The sequence below is a fragment of the Lepidochelys kempii genome, chromosome 18 (assembly GCF_965140285.1).
Source record: "Lepidochelys kempii isolate rLepKem1 chromosome 18, rLepKem1.hap1, whole genome shotgun sequence".
NCBI lineage: Eukaryota > Metazoa > Chordata > Testudines > Cheloniidae > Lepidochelys > Lepidochelys kempii.
The window spans coordinates 1,297,141-1,310,376 of NC_136397.1; the positions used below are offsets into that span (position 1 = coordinate 1,297,141).

General features: G+C 44.3%; 1 protein-coding gene across 17 annotated transcripts in view; it reads right to left on the reverse strand.

Moving 5' to 3' along the window:
* Positions 1–3,144: 3,144 nt before the first annotated feature.
* The window catches only part of EIF4G3 (eukaryotic translation initiation factor 4 gamma 3), a 441,067-nt gene continuing 430,975 nt past the window's right edge, over positions 3,145–13,236 (reverse strand). For all 17 annotated transcript variants that reach the window (XM_073316601.2, XM_073316590.2, XM_073316588.2 and 14 more), the window contains 2 exons: positions 7,972–8,118; positions 3,145–3,518 (listed from right to left, as the gene is read on the reverse strand). In XM_073316601.2, coding sequence (XP_073172702.1) covers positions 3,337–3,518; positions 7,972–8,118 — 329 coding nt within the window. In that variant the 3' untranslated portion in view covers positions 3,145–3,336. The remainder of the gene's footprint in view (positions 3,519–7,971; positions 8,119–13,236) is intronic.

Below are 13,236 nucleotides of genomic sequence, written 5' to 3' on the forward strand. Positions count from 1 at the left end.
AAAGATGACTTAATTAAGCTTGCCAACATATGAACCTGTGCTTCCAGGATTCTAGATACTCTAAAAGGATGCTTAGATCTCTACAACATCCCCGCTAGGCACTTACACAGTTGCCTACTCCCCAAAAACATTTAACTTGAAAGGGTCAGACAATGCCAGGGGATATTGGGAGTTATTTCTCCTTTCCCAGTTGCTCATCCCCATTGATTTTGCTCATCTAATACTCATTGCACTGATCAATGTTTTGCCATCTCCTTCATTCAAATGATTCAAGTCTCTCAAGCAAAATAACCTGCTAGTGACAGATTCTTTTGCAGCAGAAGCACCTGCTTGTTCAAGGTGCTAGAATTTCTTCCCCTTTGGGCAAGGCAACACTTAAATACATCACATAACTTTAAATGCACCTTGCAGAGCGGGTTGGGTTTCAAAAGCTCATTCTAATCCATTTAAGCAAGCTGCTAGGATGGCCATCCTCCTTGCAGAAATTTGCAAGGCACGAGTCTAGTGTATAGTAGAAAGCCTCCTCAGAATTCTGCCTGAATGGAAGACATGCAGATTCGTAATCTATCTCAGACCTCGGTTGTGTCTACACTACAGACTATACTGGCATAGCTGTGCTAGCATAAACCTGTAGCGTAAGTGCAGCCTACACTGATGGAAGGAGTTTTTCCATAGGTGTAGGAACACCACCTCCTCAGATAACAACATATTCTTCTGTCAACACAGTTGCATCTACAATGGGAAATAGATTGGCTATGTCTACCTAACTTTTAAGTGAAGTCCAAGCCCTGTACTACACACAAACTTGCACTGGTTTAATTAAACCAGTGAAAATCCCTGTGTGGACATTCTTGTTTTGGTTTAAGAGAGACTTATTCCCAAAGAAGAGTGCCTATGAAACCCTTTGCACTGGTTTATCGCTTCTGTAATTAAATTGGTACACCTCTGCCTGGACGAGCCCAGAATTTTTCACCAATTTGCAGAAATAGCTCTTTGGTCAGGAAGGCTGGAAGGGGTGTGCAAAAGCTGCTGAGGAGTGGGAATGATTAGCTGTCTTTAATGTAAGTGGGTACATATATGTGGGTATATTAAGGGTGGTTTTTTTTTTTTTTTTTTTTTAAACAACACACCAGAGAAAATGTTTTATTGTTACTTAAAAAAAAAAATGGTCTCATCTTTTAGGGCACAGGTTATCCATCTTTGATTTCATAGTGTGGACCAAATGTTAATGGAGAGCCTGGTCTCCTGGATACCTCTCCCTCCATCCACAACCAGACACCTTGTCCACTCCCACTAGCAATCAAATATCATCCCTGTGCATGTACAGCAATTATTTACATTTAAAAGTAAGAGTAGGAAAGTATTTAATATATTTGTAGCCTTTAAAAAAGTGATTTAGCAGGAGAGAGAGCACCATGTGAGTGGCCAGCACTCCACGGACCACTACCAAGTGCTCCATAAACCACCAGCCAGAGCTCCATGGGTCGCTCATGGTCCATGGGTCGCTCATGGTCCATGGGCCACAGTTCACAAATCATCATTTTAGGGCTTCACAAACTTTGCAGATTGTGGATGCATCTTCATAGTGACAGCCAGCAGATCATCTTTGGTTGTTCAAGAGAGATACACAGAGACTTAATTTGCTCAGAAGCAGCTCAGTTTTGTGAAGTGTACTTTGTATAGTACCAGCCCTGTGAAGAAGAGCATGCTTGAGTCATCTTTGGACACAGAGATAGTACGTACACCTATTTGTGCCAGAGAAGCCAGTGCCCAGGCTGCACTCAGACTTCATACACCAGTAGGGATTGGGCAGAGCTGGGAAAAGCATTGTGTCACTTGCAGCACTTGTTTCAACTCTTTTGCTTAATGTTGTAGTTTGTTTTCTTCCTTTTGTTTTTTACTTCTGGGGATTTTGGGTTCCTTAAGCACAGCAAGGCAACTGACAGACACAAAGAACAGTAGTGATGGCTGGGTGACAATGGATGTACAAGCCTTTGAGAAGAGATGTTGGTTATCTGCTTCCAACGCTGCAACCTGTTGATAGAGCTACCACCATAACAATGCAGTGTTCTTGAGTCACAAGACACACTGTAGTCCAACAGCTGCAAAACTAAACGGGGGTCAGTTATTTTATTGGCCCATAGGTCATCTCCCAGCCTAGAGGAGAAGTATTTGAAATTGGATGAACCTAGCTTGTACAGTGACACAGCTAGCTCCTCAACCTTTAAGTTCACTCTGCAAAAAGGGTCTCCCAAGCAGCAGCCCCATATTTACCACAGTGGCCTACACCTCTCTTCTTTGGTGTGGACACACACACACACACACACTAAATAAACATAAATTTGGATACAGAATCTACACATTGAGAAGGAAGACAGCACCACTCAGAGATGGTGGTGCATTCAACAGCTGTCTAAAGGAGAAATCGCTTTACTTTCTTTTAAACTTGCAATGTTTGTCTTTATTTTTGTTCTTTATATTTTCAAAGTGAAAAGAAATACTATTGAGTCATTTTCTTTCTCTTTTTAAATATTTGTTCTATGTATTTACAAGCCTTAAAGTTGTTCTAAAGGTTTTGAAAGTATCACTAGTACTTTTTTTCCCCCGGGGTAGCACTTTGTTTTGAATGACTTTTTTCTGGAGCACTCTGGTCCATAGCGTTTTTCCCAAATGCATTTCCTTCTGTTCCAAGGTTATGTGTGTTTTGATTACTATTTTCTTTTTAATCTCTGAAGCAAGCTGAGAGGCAGGCAGAAAAATCTGACAATTAAAAAAAAAAAAATCTCTCCCTCATGTAGCTTACCCCAAACCCTGTTGAAAGTTTTGACTATCTACCATGCTTTGATACAAAACTGAGGTGCAGCTGAAGGGGAGGGAAATTTATTTCTCTGCTTTTTTCTATCATACAATTTGTTTACAGAAACTGCAAATTTAAAAATTACACTGGCATTTGCAGTCCTTAAAATAATAAATTAAAGTTTTCAACTTTTTTTTTGCTAAACAGATCTGTTTTTTAAAGTATGAGTCCTTGTTTAAAAAGAAAACAAAAAATGATTAAAACAGAAAATATTTTCTATAAATAATACATGTATTTTGGTTTAGTGCTCCCGCCCTCAGGTTTGACGTTTACTTTTTTTTCCCAAGTACCTTTTTCCTCCATGATCACCTTTATGTTTATCTATTTTTTTTCCTCTCCCACTCGTGCATATGTGGGGGAAGGAGGGGGTTATGCGCGAGAATTGGCCTTGCTGCACTGTGATTGGCGAAGACGTGAAACTTTTTAAAAAAATACTTAAATTGTTTCTTTTTTTTGTTTTGTTTTCTGTATTTTAAGTTTTAATTATCCTCTGATTCCTCTTCAGCCTCCCGTAGCCATGTGAAGAATGCTGTGACTGATTTCAGTGCTACTCCTTTCCCATTCTGCTCTCCTGGGTCCTTGCTGCTTTCCCATTTGTAAAAGGCATCCTCCGATATCACCTCCTCGTCATACAGGCAATCAAAAAACATCCGCAACAGATCTGCAAGGGGGAAACATCTGTTTAGTAATGTACAGTAGTTGGTAGACAAGGAAATACAGAAATGATTAGAGATTATCTGTTTAAAACCTGAATAAAAGTGGACTTTATTACAGTGAGAAGTGGAAAAGCAAGTAGCGGGAACTGCTGTTAATAGTGGTTGTGCCCTGATTATGCAGGATATGAAGGTTAAATACACACTTGCTAAAGTAAAGATTCCTCTGATGCTACAAAACATGCTGTCATATGTTAAAGAGAGGGCTGGAAAGGCAGCAGCGTGTGCGCATATACCAGCAAGTGGCCATGGAACAGAATCTACAGTGGCCATTCTGAGCTACCTAGTTTCACTAGTTTAGAAATTAGGACAGCATCTAAGTTACAGATACGATGATTTCTTACAGTATCCTGGAAAAACCTTTTGGGATTAAGTTTAGAAGCGTGAGCAACAAGGGTGATGTCGTGGTGGGAGTCTGCTATAGACCACCGGATCAGCGGGATGAGGTGGACAAGGCTTTCTTCCAGCAACTAATGGAAGTTACTGGATCGCAGGCTCTGGTTCTTATGGGAGACTTCAATCACCCTGATATCTGCTGGGAGAGCAATAAGGCGGTGCACAGACAACCCAGGAAGTTTTTGGAAAGTGAAGGGGACAATTTCCTGGTGCAAGTGCTGGAGGAACCAACTAGGGACAGAGCTCTTCTTGACCTGCTGCTCACAAACCGGGAAGAATTAGTAGGGGAAGCAAAAGTGGATGGGAACCTGGGAGGCAGTGACCATGAGATGGTTGAGTTCAGGATCCTGATGCAGGGAAGAAAGGAGAGCAGCAGAATACGGACCCTGGACATCAGAAAAGCAGACTTTGACTCCCTCAGGGAACTGATGGGCAGGATCCCCTGGGAGAATAACATGAGGGGGAAAGGAGTCCAGGAGAGTTGGCTGTATTTTAAAGAATCCTTATTGAGGTTACAGCCCAATGTGTAGAAAGAACCATCCTGATGTGTAGAAAGAATAGTAAATATGGCAGGCGACCAGCTTGGCTTAACAGTGAAATCCTTGCTGATCTTAAACACAAAAAAGAAGCTTACAAGAAGTGGAAGATTGGACAAATGACCAGGGAAGAGTATAAAAATATTGCTCGGGCATGCAGGAGTGAAATCAGGAAAGCCAAATCACACCTGGAGTTGCAGCTAGCAAGAGACGTTAAGAGTAACAAGAAGGGTTTCTTCAGGTATGTTAGCCACAAGAAGAAAGTCAAGGAAAGTGTGGGACCCTTACTGAATGAGGGAGGCAACCTAGTGACAGAGGATGCGGAAAAAGCTAATGTACTCAATGCTTTTTTTGCCTCTGTCTTCACGAACAAGGTCAGCTCCCAGACTGCTGCACAGGGCAGCACAGCATGGGGAGGAGGTGACCAGCCCTCCGTGGAGAAAGAAGTGGTTCGGGACTATTTAGAAAAGCTGGACGAGCACAAGTCAAGAGGCCGGATGCACTGCATCTGAGAGTGCTAATGGAGTTGGGGGATGTGATTGCAGAGCCATTGGCCATTATCTTTGAAAACTCATGGCCATCGGGGGAAGTCCCGGAAGACTGGAAAAAGGCTCATGTAGTGCCCATCTTTAAAAAAGGGAAGGAGGAGGATCCGGGGAACTACAGGCCAGTCAGCCTCACCTCAGTCTCTGGAAAAATCATGGAGCAGGTCCTCAAGGAATCGATTCTGAAGCACTTAGACGAGAGGAAAGTAATCAGGAACAGTCAGCATGGATTCACCAAGGGCAAGTCATGCCTGACTAATCTAATTGCCTTCTATGACGAGATAACTGGCTTTGTGGAAGAGGGGAAAGCAGTGGACGTGTTGTTCCTTGACTTTAGCAAAGCTTTTGACACGGTCTCCCACAGTATTCTTGCCAGCAAGTTAAAGAAGTATGGGCTGGATGAATGGACTATAAGGTGGACAGAAAGTTGGCTAGATTGTCCGGCTCAATGGGTAGTGATCAATGGCTCCATGTCTAGTTGGCAGCTGGTATCAAGTGAAGTGCCCCAAGGGTCAGTCCTGGGGCCAATTTTGTTCAATATCTTCATAAATGATTTAGAGGATGGTGTGGATTGCACTCTCAGCAAGTTTGCAGATGACACCAAACTGGGAGGAGAGGTAGATATGCTGGAGGTTTGGGATAGGATACAGAGGGCCCTAGAAAAATTGGAGGATTGGGCCAAAAGAAATCTGATGAGGTTCAGCAAGGAGAAGTGCAGAGTCCTGCACTTAGGATGGAAGACTCCCATGCACCGCTACAGATTAGGGACCGAATGGCTCGGCAGCAGTTCTGCAGAAAAGGACCTGGGGTTACAGTGGACGAGAAGCTGGATATGAGTCAACAGTGTGCCCTTGTTGCCAAGAAGGCCAATGGCATTTTGGGATGTATAAGTAGAGGCATTGCCAGCAGATCGAGGGATGTGATCGTTCACCTCTATTCGACATTGGTGAGGCCTCATCTGGAGTACTGTGTCCAGTTTTGGGCCTCACACTACAAGGAGGATGTGGAAAAATTGGAAAGAGTCCAGCGGAGGGCAACAAAAATTATTAGGGGTCTGGAACACATGACTTATGAGGAGAGGCTGAGGGAACTGGGATTGTTTAGCCTGCGGAAGAGAAGAATGAGGGGGATTTGATAGCTGCTTTCAACTACCTGAAAGGGGGTTCCAAAGAGGATGGATCTAGACTGTTCTCAGTGGTAGCAGATGACAGAACGAGGACTAATGGTCTCAAGTTGCAGTGGAGGAAGTTTAGGTTGGATATTAGGAAAAACTTTTTCACTAGGAGGGTGGTGAAACACTGGAATGCGTTACCTAGGGAGGTGGTGGAGTCTCCTTCCTTAGAAGTTTTTAAGGTCAGGCTTGACAAAGTCCTGACTGGGATGACTGAGTTGGGGATTGGTCCTGCTTTGAGCAGGGGGTTGGACTAGATGACCTCCTGAGGTCCCTTCCAACCCTGATATTCTATGACTCTATGATTTAAGTATCTTTGGAGTCCATTGCATTAAATGGAAAGGTTATCTATGATTGTGGGCCAGGATTGTATGTAATCTCTCTAGGGAGGAAATGTGATGTGAACCCTGGGAAGTATTATGAACTTCAAACGACTGTACTGAACAACGTGCCAGACAAGAATGGACTTTGGGGACAAACAGGGTCAAGTGATTTGCTTGGGGGGAATCTCTAGTGGGAGGTGAATGCAAATTCCCCACCCCATCTATGCAAAAAGCCAGCCTTTGGAAGTTATGCCTTGAGGAGACCATTGTCTGCTGATTACATGTTCCCAGAGTCTCAAGATCAAACGCCAAAACTGTTTGTTATGAACTTGTAATCACAGAAAATCCCCATGGTGGGTTTGAAGGACTGACTTCCACCAGAGTCCGGGTTGGAGCTGAGGTGTGTTGGAGTCTGGTAGGCTTATTGTCATGCATGTAGATTCTTTTATGGTTTTTAATAAGTTTTCTCTGTAATGCTTTAGTCTTAAGAATAAATGTACTTGCTTAGAGAGGGCTGTGTGGTAGCTTGGGACTTCTGGCAATTACAACTGTTCACAGCCTTTGGGGAGAAAGCAAAGCGCAGACGTTGGCCTGTTTATGCAGCCTGGCTTGCTGAGATATCACAGTGTAGACAGGGAACTGTACAGCCTGCAAAAACTTCTGTCAGGAGGGAGAGAAACCTGGGTCTCTAACCTAGAGAGGTGATGGCGGAAGACCCAAGAGCCTAGAGCAGATGCCCTCAAGGGCTCATGGTGCGGGTGTGCAGGTGCAGTTGCCCTGAAATGTAAGTAGAGCGATTGGTACTAAATGCAGCAGAGGATAAAACATTTTTTTTCCTCTCTCCACATTATGGGCATTTCCTTCTCGACTGCTTATGGTGGCAGCCAATAGAGGAGCTCACCTTCAGCCAGGAGGGTGGGGAAGAGTATTGGTCTATGATGATTTAGTTGGGGATTGGTCCTGCTTTGAGCAGGGGATTGGACTAGATGACCTCCTGAGTTCCCTTCCAACCCTGATATTCTATGATTCTAAAGCCATGCACTGTATAATTGGATGCTGTAATCGTAAAAAGAACAGGAGGACTCGTGGCACCTTAGAGACGAACCCATTTATTGGAGCATGAGCTTTCCTGAGCTCCAGCTCACTCCATCGGATGTAAAGCTCATGCTCCGATAAATGGGTTGGTCTCTAAGGCGCCACGAGTCCTCCTCTTCTTTTTGCGGATACCGACTAGCACGGCTGCTCCTCTGAAAGCTATAATAGTAGTTTGCCTTCAGCCCCTTGGCACCCACCTAACCAGTCTGTTCCACCTTCAGGAAGAGCACAATCTGCCAGACTCTATCTAAGACCCAAGTCTGACCCTCCACCTGGATCTTTCCTTCAATGCCATACAGTCATTTTTCAAATCCCAAACACAAAAAAACACTTACTAGGAGGCTGATCAAGTTTTACTATTGATGCTTGTAGTGCATAAAGTGCTTGTAGTTCCTTCTCCGTATCTGAGTCTAGGTACTTGAGTAAGATCGGCACTCTCTGCTTGACAACAGCCGTGTCCACACGGAAACTAGAAGAATCCGCTGGAGAGAAAAGAAGAATCAGGGTTACTTTTGATGGATCTGAAGCCAGGGGCAGGTTTTTCATCATATTTATTTATAGAAATAGAAATAACAAACTCAGGTTAGTCAGAAACGGGAAGAGGACTGAAACAGATGGGACACAAAAGAGTATTGGCTATTTCTATGATAGGAACATATCTGCTTCTCACTCCCCAATTCCAATGAACACTTTCAGAGACTCTGGACCACATTTTCAGCCAGGCCTCTCAACCCAGCCTTCATGTATGCACATGCAAAATTGCACTCATATTGTACTGGCTATTTCTATAATAGGAAGAGAAAGTTACTCACCTTGTGCGGTAACAATGGTTCTTCGAGATGTGTGTCCCCATGGGTGCTCCACTCTACGTGTATTTGTGTCCCAGCATCTCTAATCAGAGATTTTAGGTAGCAGTGTCTGTTCAGCCTGCACATGTGCTCTCCCCCACTCATGGTCTGCCTGGAGGCTATCTAGCACTGTGTGGGTGACCCCCCCTCAGTTCCTTCTCTACCGCAGAGCCCCTTATAGAGAACTCCGAAGTAGAGGAGAGGAAGGCGGGTTGTCGAGCACCCACTAGAACACACACCTTGAAGAACCATCGTGTTACTGCACAAGGTAACACGATGAAACACCAGGAAGTTTTTGGAAAGCGTAGGGGACAATTTCCTGGCGCAAGTGCTAGAGGAGCCAACTAGGGGGGGTGCTTTTCTTGACCTGCTGCTCACAAACCGGGTAGAATTAGTGGGGGAAGCAAAAGTGGATGGGAATCTGGGAGGCAGTGACCATGAGTTGGTTGAGTTCAGGATCCTGACGCAGGGAACAAAGGTAAGCAGCAGGATACGGACCCTGGACTTCAGGAAAGCAGACTTCGACTCCCTCAGGGAACGGATGGCCAGGATCCCCTGGGGGACTAACTTGAAGGGGAAAGGAGTCCAGGAGAGCTGGCTGTATTTCAAGGAATCCCTGTTGAGGTTACAGGGACAAACCATCCCGATGAGTCGAAAGAATAGTAAATATGGCAGGCGACCAACTTGGCTTAATGGTGAAATCCTAGCGGATCTTAAACATAAAAAAGAAGCTTACAAGAAGTGGAAGGTTGGACATATGACCAGGGAAGAGTATAAAAATATTGCTCGGGCATGTAGGAATGTTATCAGGAGGGCCAAATCGCACCTGGAGCTGCAGCTAGCCAGAGATGTCAAGAGTAACAAGAAGGGTTTCTTCAGGTATGTTGGCAACAAGAAGAAAGCCAAGGAATGTGTGGGCCCCTTACTGAATGAGGGAGGCAACCTAGTGACAGAGGATGTGGAAAAAGCTAATGTACTCAATGCTTTTTTTGCCTCTGTTTTCACTAACAAGGTCAGCTCCCAGACTGCTGCGCTGGGCATCACAAAATGCGGAAGAGATGGCCAGCCCTCTGTGGAGATAGAGGCGGTTAGGGACTATTTAGAAAAGCTGGACGTGCACAAGTCCATGGGGCCGGACGAGTTGCATCCGAGAGTGCTGAAGGAATTGGCGGCTGTGATTGCAGAGCCACTGGCCATTATCTTTGAAAACTCGTGGCGAACCGGGGAAGTCCCGGATGACTGGAAAAAGGCTAATGTAGTGCCAATCTTTAAAAAAGGGAAGAAGGAAGATCCTGGGAACTACAGGCCAGTCAGCCTCACCTCAGTCCCTGGAAAAATCATGGAGCAGGTCCTCAAAGAATCAATCCTGAAGCACTTGCATGAGAGGAAAGTGATCAGGAACAGCCAGCATGGATTCACCAAGGGAAGGTCATGCCTGACTAATCTAATCGCCTTTTATGATGAGATTACTGGTTCTGTGGATGAAGGGAAAGCAGTGGATGTATTGTTTCTTGACTTTAGCAAAGCTTTTGACACGGTCTCCCATAGTATTCTTGTCAGCAAGTTAAGGAAGTATGGGCTGGATGAATGCACTATAAGGTGGGTAGAAAGCTGGCTAAATTGTCGGGCTCAACGGGTAGTGATCAATGGCTCCATGTCTAGTTGGCAGCCGGTATCAAGTGGAGTGCCCCAGGGGTCGGTCCTGGGGCCGGTTTTATTCAATATCTTCATAAATGATCTGGAGGATGGTGTGGATTGCACTCTCAGCAAATTTGCGGATGATACTAAACTGGGAGGAGTGGTAGATACGCTGGAGGGGAGGGATAGGATACAGAAGGACCTAGACAAATTGGAGGATTGGGCCAAAAGGAATCTGATGAGGTTCAATAAGGATAAGTGCAGGGTCCTGCACTTAGGACGGAAGAACCCAATGCACAGCTACAGACTCGGGACCGAATGGCTAGGCAGCAGTTCTGCAGAAAAGGACCTAGGGGTGACAGTGGACGAGAAGCTGGATATGAGTCAGCAGTGTGCCCTTGTTGCCAAGAAGGCCAATGGCATTTTGGGATGTATAAGTAGGGGCATAGCGAGCAGATCGAGGGACGTGATCGTTCCCCTCTATTCGACATTGGTGAGGCCTCATCTGGAGTACTGTGTCCAGTTTTGGGCCCCACACTTCAAGAAGGATGTGGATAAATTGGAGAGAGTCCAGCGAAGGGCAACAAAAATGATTAGGGGACTGGAACACATGAGTTATGAGGAGAGGCTGAGGGAGCTGGGATTGTTTAGCCTGCAGAAGAGAAGAATGAGGGGGGATTTGATAGCTGCTTTCAACTACCTGAAAGGGGGTTCCAAAGAGGATGGCTCTAGACTGTTCTCAATGGTAGCAGATGACAGAACGAGGAGTAATGGTCTCAAGTTGCAGTGGGGGAGGTTTAGATTGGATATTAGGAAAAACTTTTTCACTAAGAGGGTGGTGAAACACTGGAATGCGTTACCTAGGGAGGTGGTAGAATCTCCTTCCTTAGAGGTTTTTAAGGTCAGGCTTGACAAAGCCCTGGCTGGGATGATTTAACTGGGAATTGGTCCTGCTTTGAGCAGGGGGTTGGACTAGATGACCTTCTGGGGTCCCTTCCAACCCTGATATTCTATGATTCTATGATTCTATGATTCTAAGGTAACTTCCTCTTCTTCTTCAAGTGGTGTCCCTCTGGGTGCTCCACTACAGATGACTTCACAATAATATTCTCCATGGAGGGCTGGGGCTTCAAAGTAGACTCTGTTACTACAGAGAGTACTGTGGAGCTGAAGATGGCATCGAAGGCTGAATCTCCAGTGATCACATAATGTTCTGTGAAAATGTGGACAGAAGCCCAAAGTGCTGCTCTGCAGATTTCTGCAATAGGGACATCTTTAAAAAATGTGACCAAGTTAGAAATTGACCTTGTGGAGTGCGTACAAAGATTGCACCCTTGATAACAGTGATTAATGCAACCAGAGACCCATTTGGATAGTCTTTAAGCCCATATCACGGAGCCTTTGGATCTTTCCATGAGCGAGAGGAAAAGTTTAGAGAACATCCTGAAGTCCTTAGTCCTGTCCAAGTAGAATGCTTCTAACGTCTAGCATGTGCAGAATTACCTCCCTGTTACCACGATGTGCTTTTGGGGAAAAAAAGGAAGATGGATCTGTTGATTCATATGGAAAGCAGAGGTAACTTTAGGAGGAAAGGTGGGAGGCAGCCTCAGAATTACTTTGTCTTTAAAAAAGACCGTGTATGGTGGATGTCTCATCAGGGCTGCTATTTCTCCTATGTGCCTAGCTGAGGTGATGACAATTAGAAATGCTGTCTTCATGGACAGGTGAAAGAGAGACCAAGTTGAGGTCTCTATCCAGCCTTCATGTAAGCACATGCACTTGAATACTTGAATATCTACGCACAAAGAGAGGTTGACATTCTTCTTTTTTTCCTGAGATTTGAAAATAATTACAAGGACGTTTTTCTTTCAAAAGACAAACAGGAATAGAACACTAAATCACAAATAAGAAAACCAAAGTATATCTAGCCCTGCTAGAAGTCCACAAAAATGTACACCCCCACAGGAAGAGTTATCTATAGAAAAATATTCAGCAGCTTTTAGCCAGCATATACTCAAAAGAGCATGAAAGAAAAAGTCTGAGCAAAAATGAAAAAACCTAGATAGAGATGATAGGGGGGAGGGATACCCCAGGGTTGTGAGTTCAATCCTTGAGGGGGCCATTTACGGATCTGGGGCAAAAGTTGGGGATTGGTCCTGCTTTGAGCAGGGGGTTGGACTAGATGATCTCCTGAGGTCCCTTCCAACCCTGATATTCTATGATAGAAAACAAAACCAGAACAAGACATTACTGATATTCACAGAGCAAGGATGTATCAGGAAATCCCTAAATATTAATGATGAAATCCTGCAGCATCTAGATTTTAACAGTAGGTGGCATCAAGAAGATTATACTCTCAGAGAAAAAAGAACTCTCCCTTGATTTTGTCCTCTCTGAAATCCATGCAACAGTGAGATGAAATTCAATTACACCCATCCCAAGAGAAAACACTTGAAAGAATAATTTTTAAAAGGCTGAAACCTCACAGACAGTTCAATCCAGATACCTGTAAATTAGTTGCTGCTTTGTTAGCACATTCTCATGATTCCTGTTATCTTAGAGGAAAATAACAGCAGTATTTAAGCCACATAAATTTATTTTTCTCTAGTATCAGACTTTGAAAGTGAAATGCTGCACTCTCCATGTTCCATGGACGCTAGGGACCTCTGCAAAGATTTTAAGTCCAATTTTTTATTTAGAGTACCAAAAAAACAAACACACAAACAGAACCTATTTCAGAATAGCATCTAGTGGATTTTCATCTACATTGGAAAATCAGCAATCAGGCATAATTCAACAGAGGCGTAAGTCCCCACTCAAGGGGGACCAAGATGCTGCAGGTAAAGAATTGAAGGGCACTGGCAGACCTATGTGTGGAAGGGGCAGCTGGCACACCTCTCCTGCACTATGACTGGCTCTTGACAGTGGTGTCAGTCTCTGTCTTCACTTTCTTCAGCAGTAAAACTCTACAATCTGGGAGAAAAAAATCTTGATGCACAGTTTGTATCAAAGATTAGCCAGCCTCAAACAGAAAAATAAGTGGTTAAAATCCAAGTAATCTGTAAATTCATTACTTTCATATTTGATGGTTTTGTACAGCCTTATCTTGAAAGT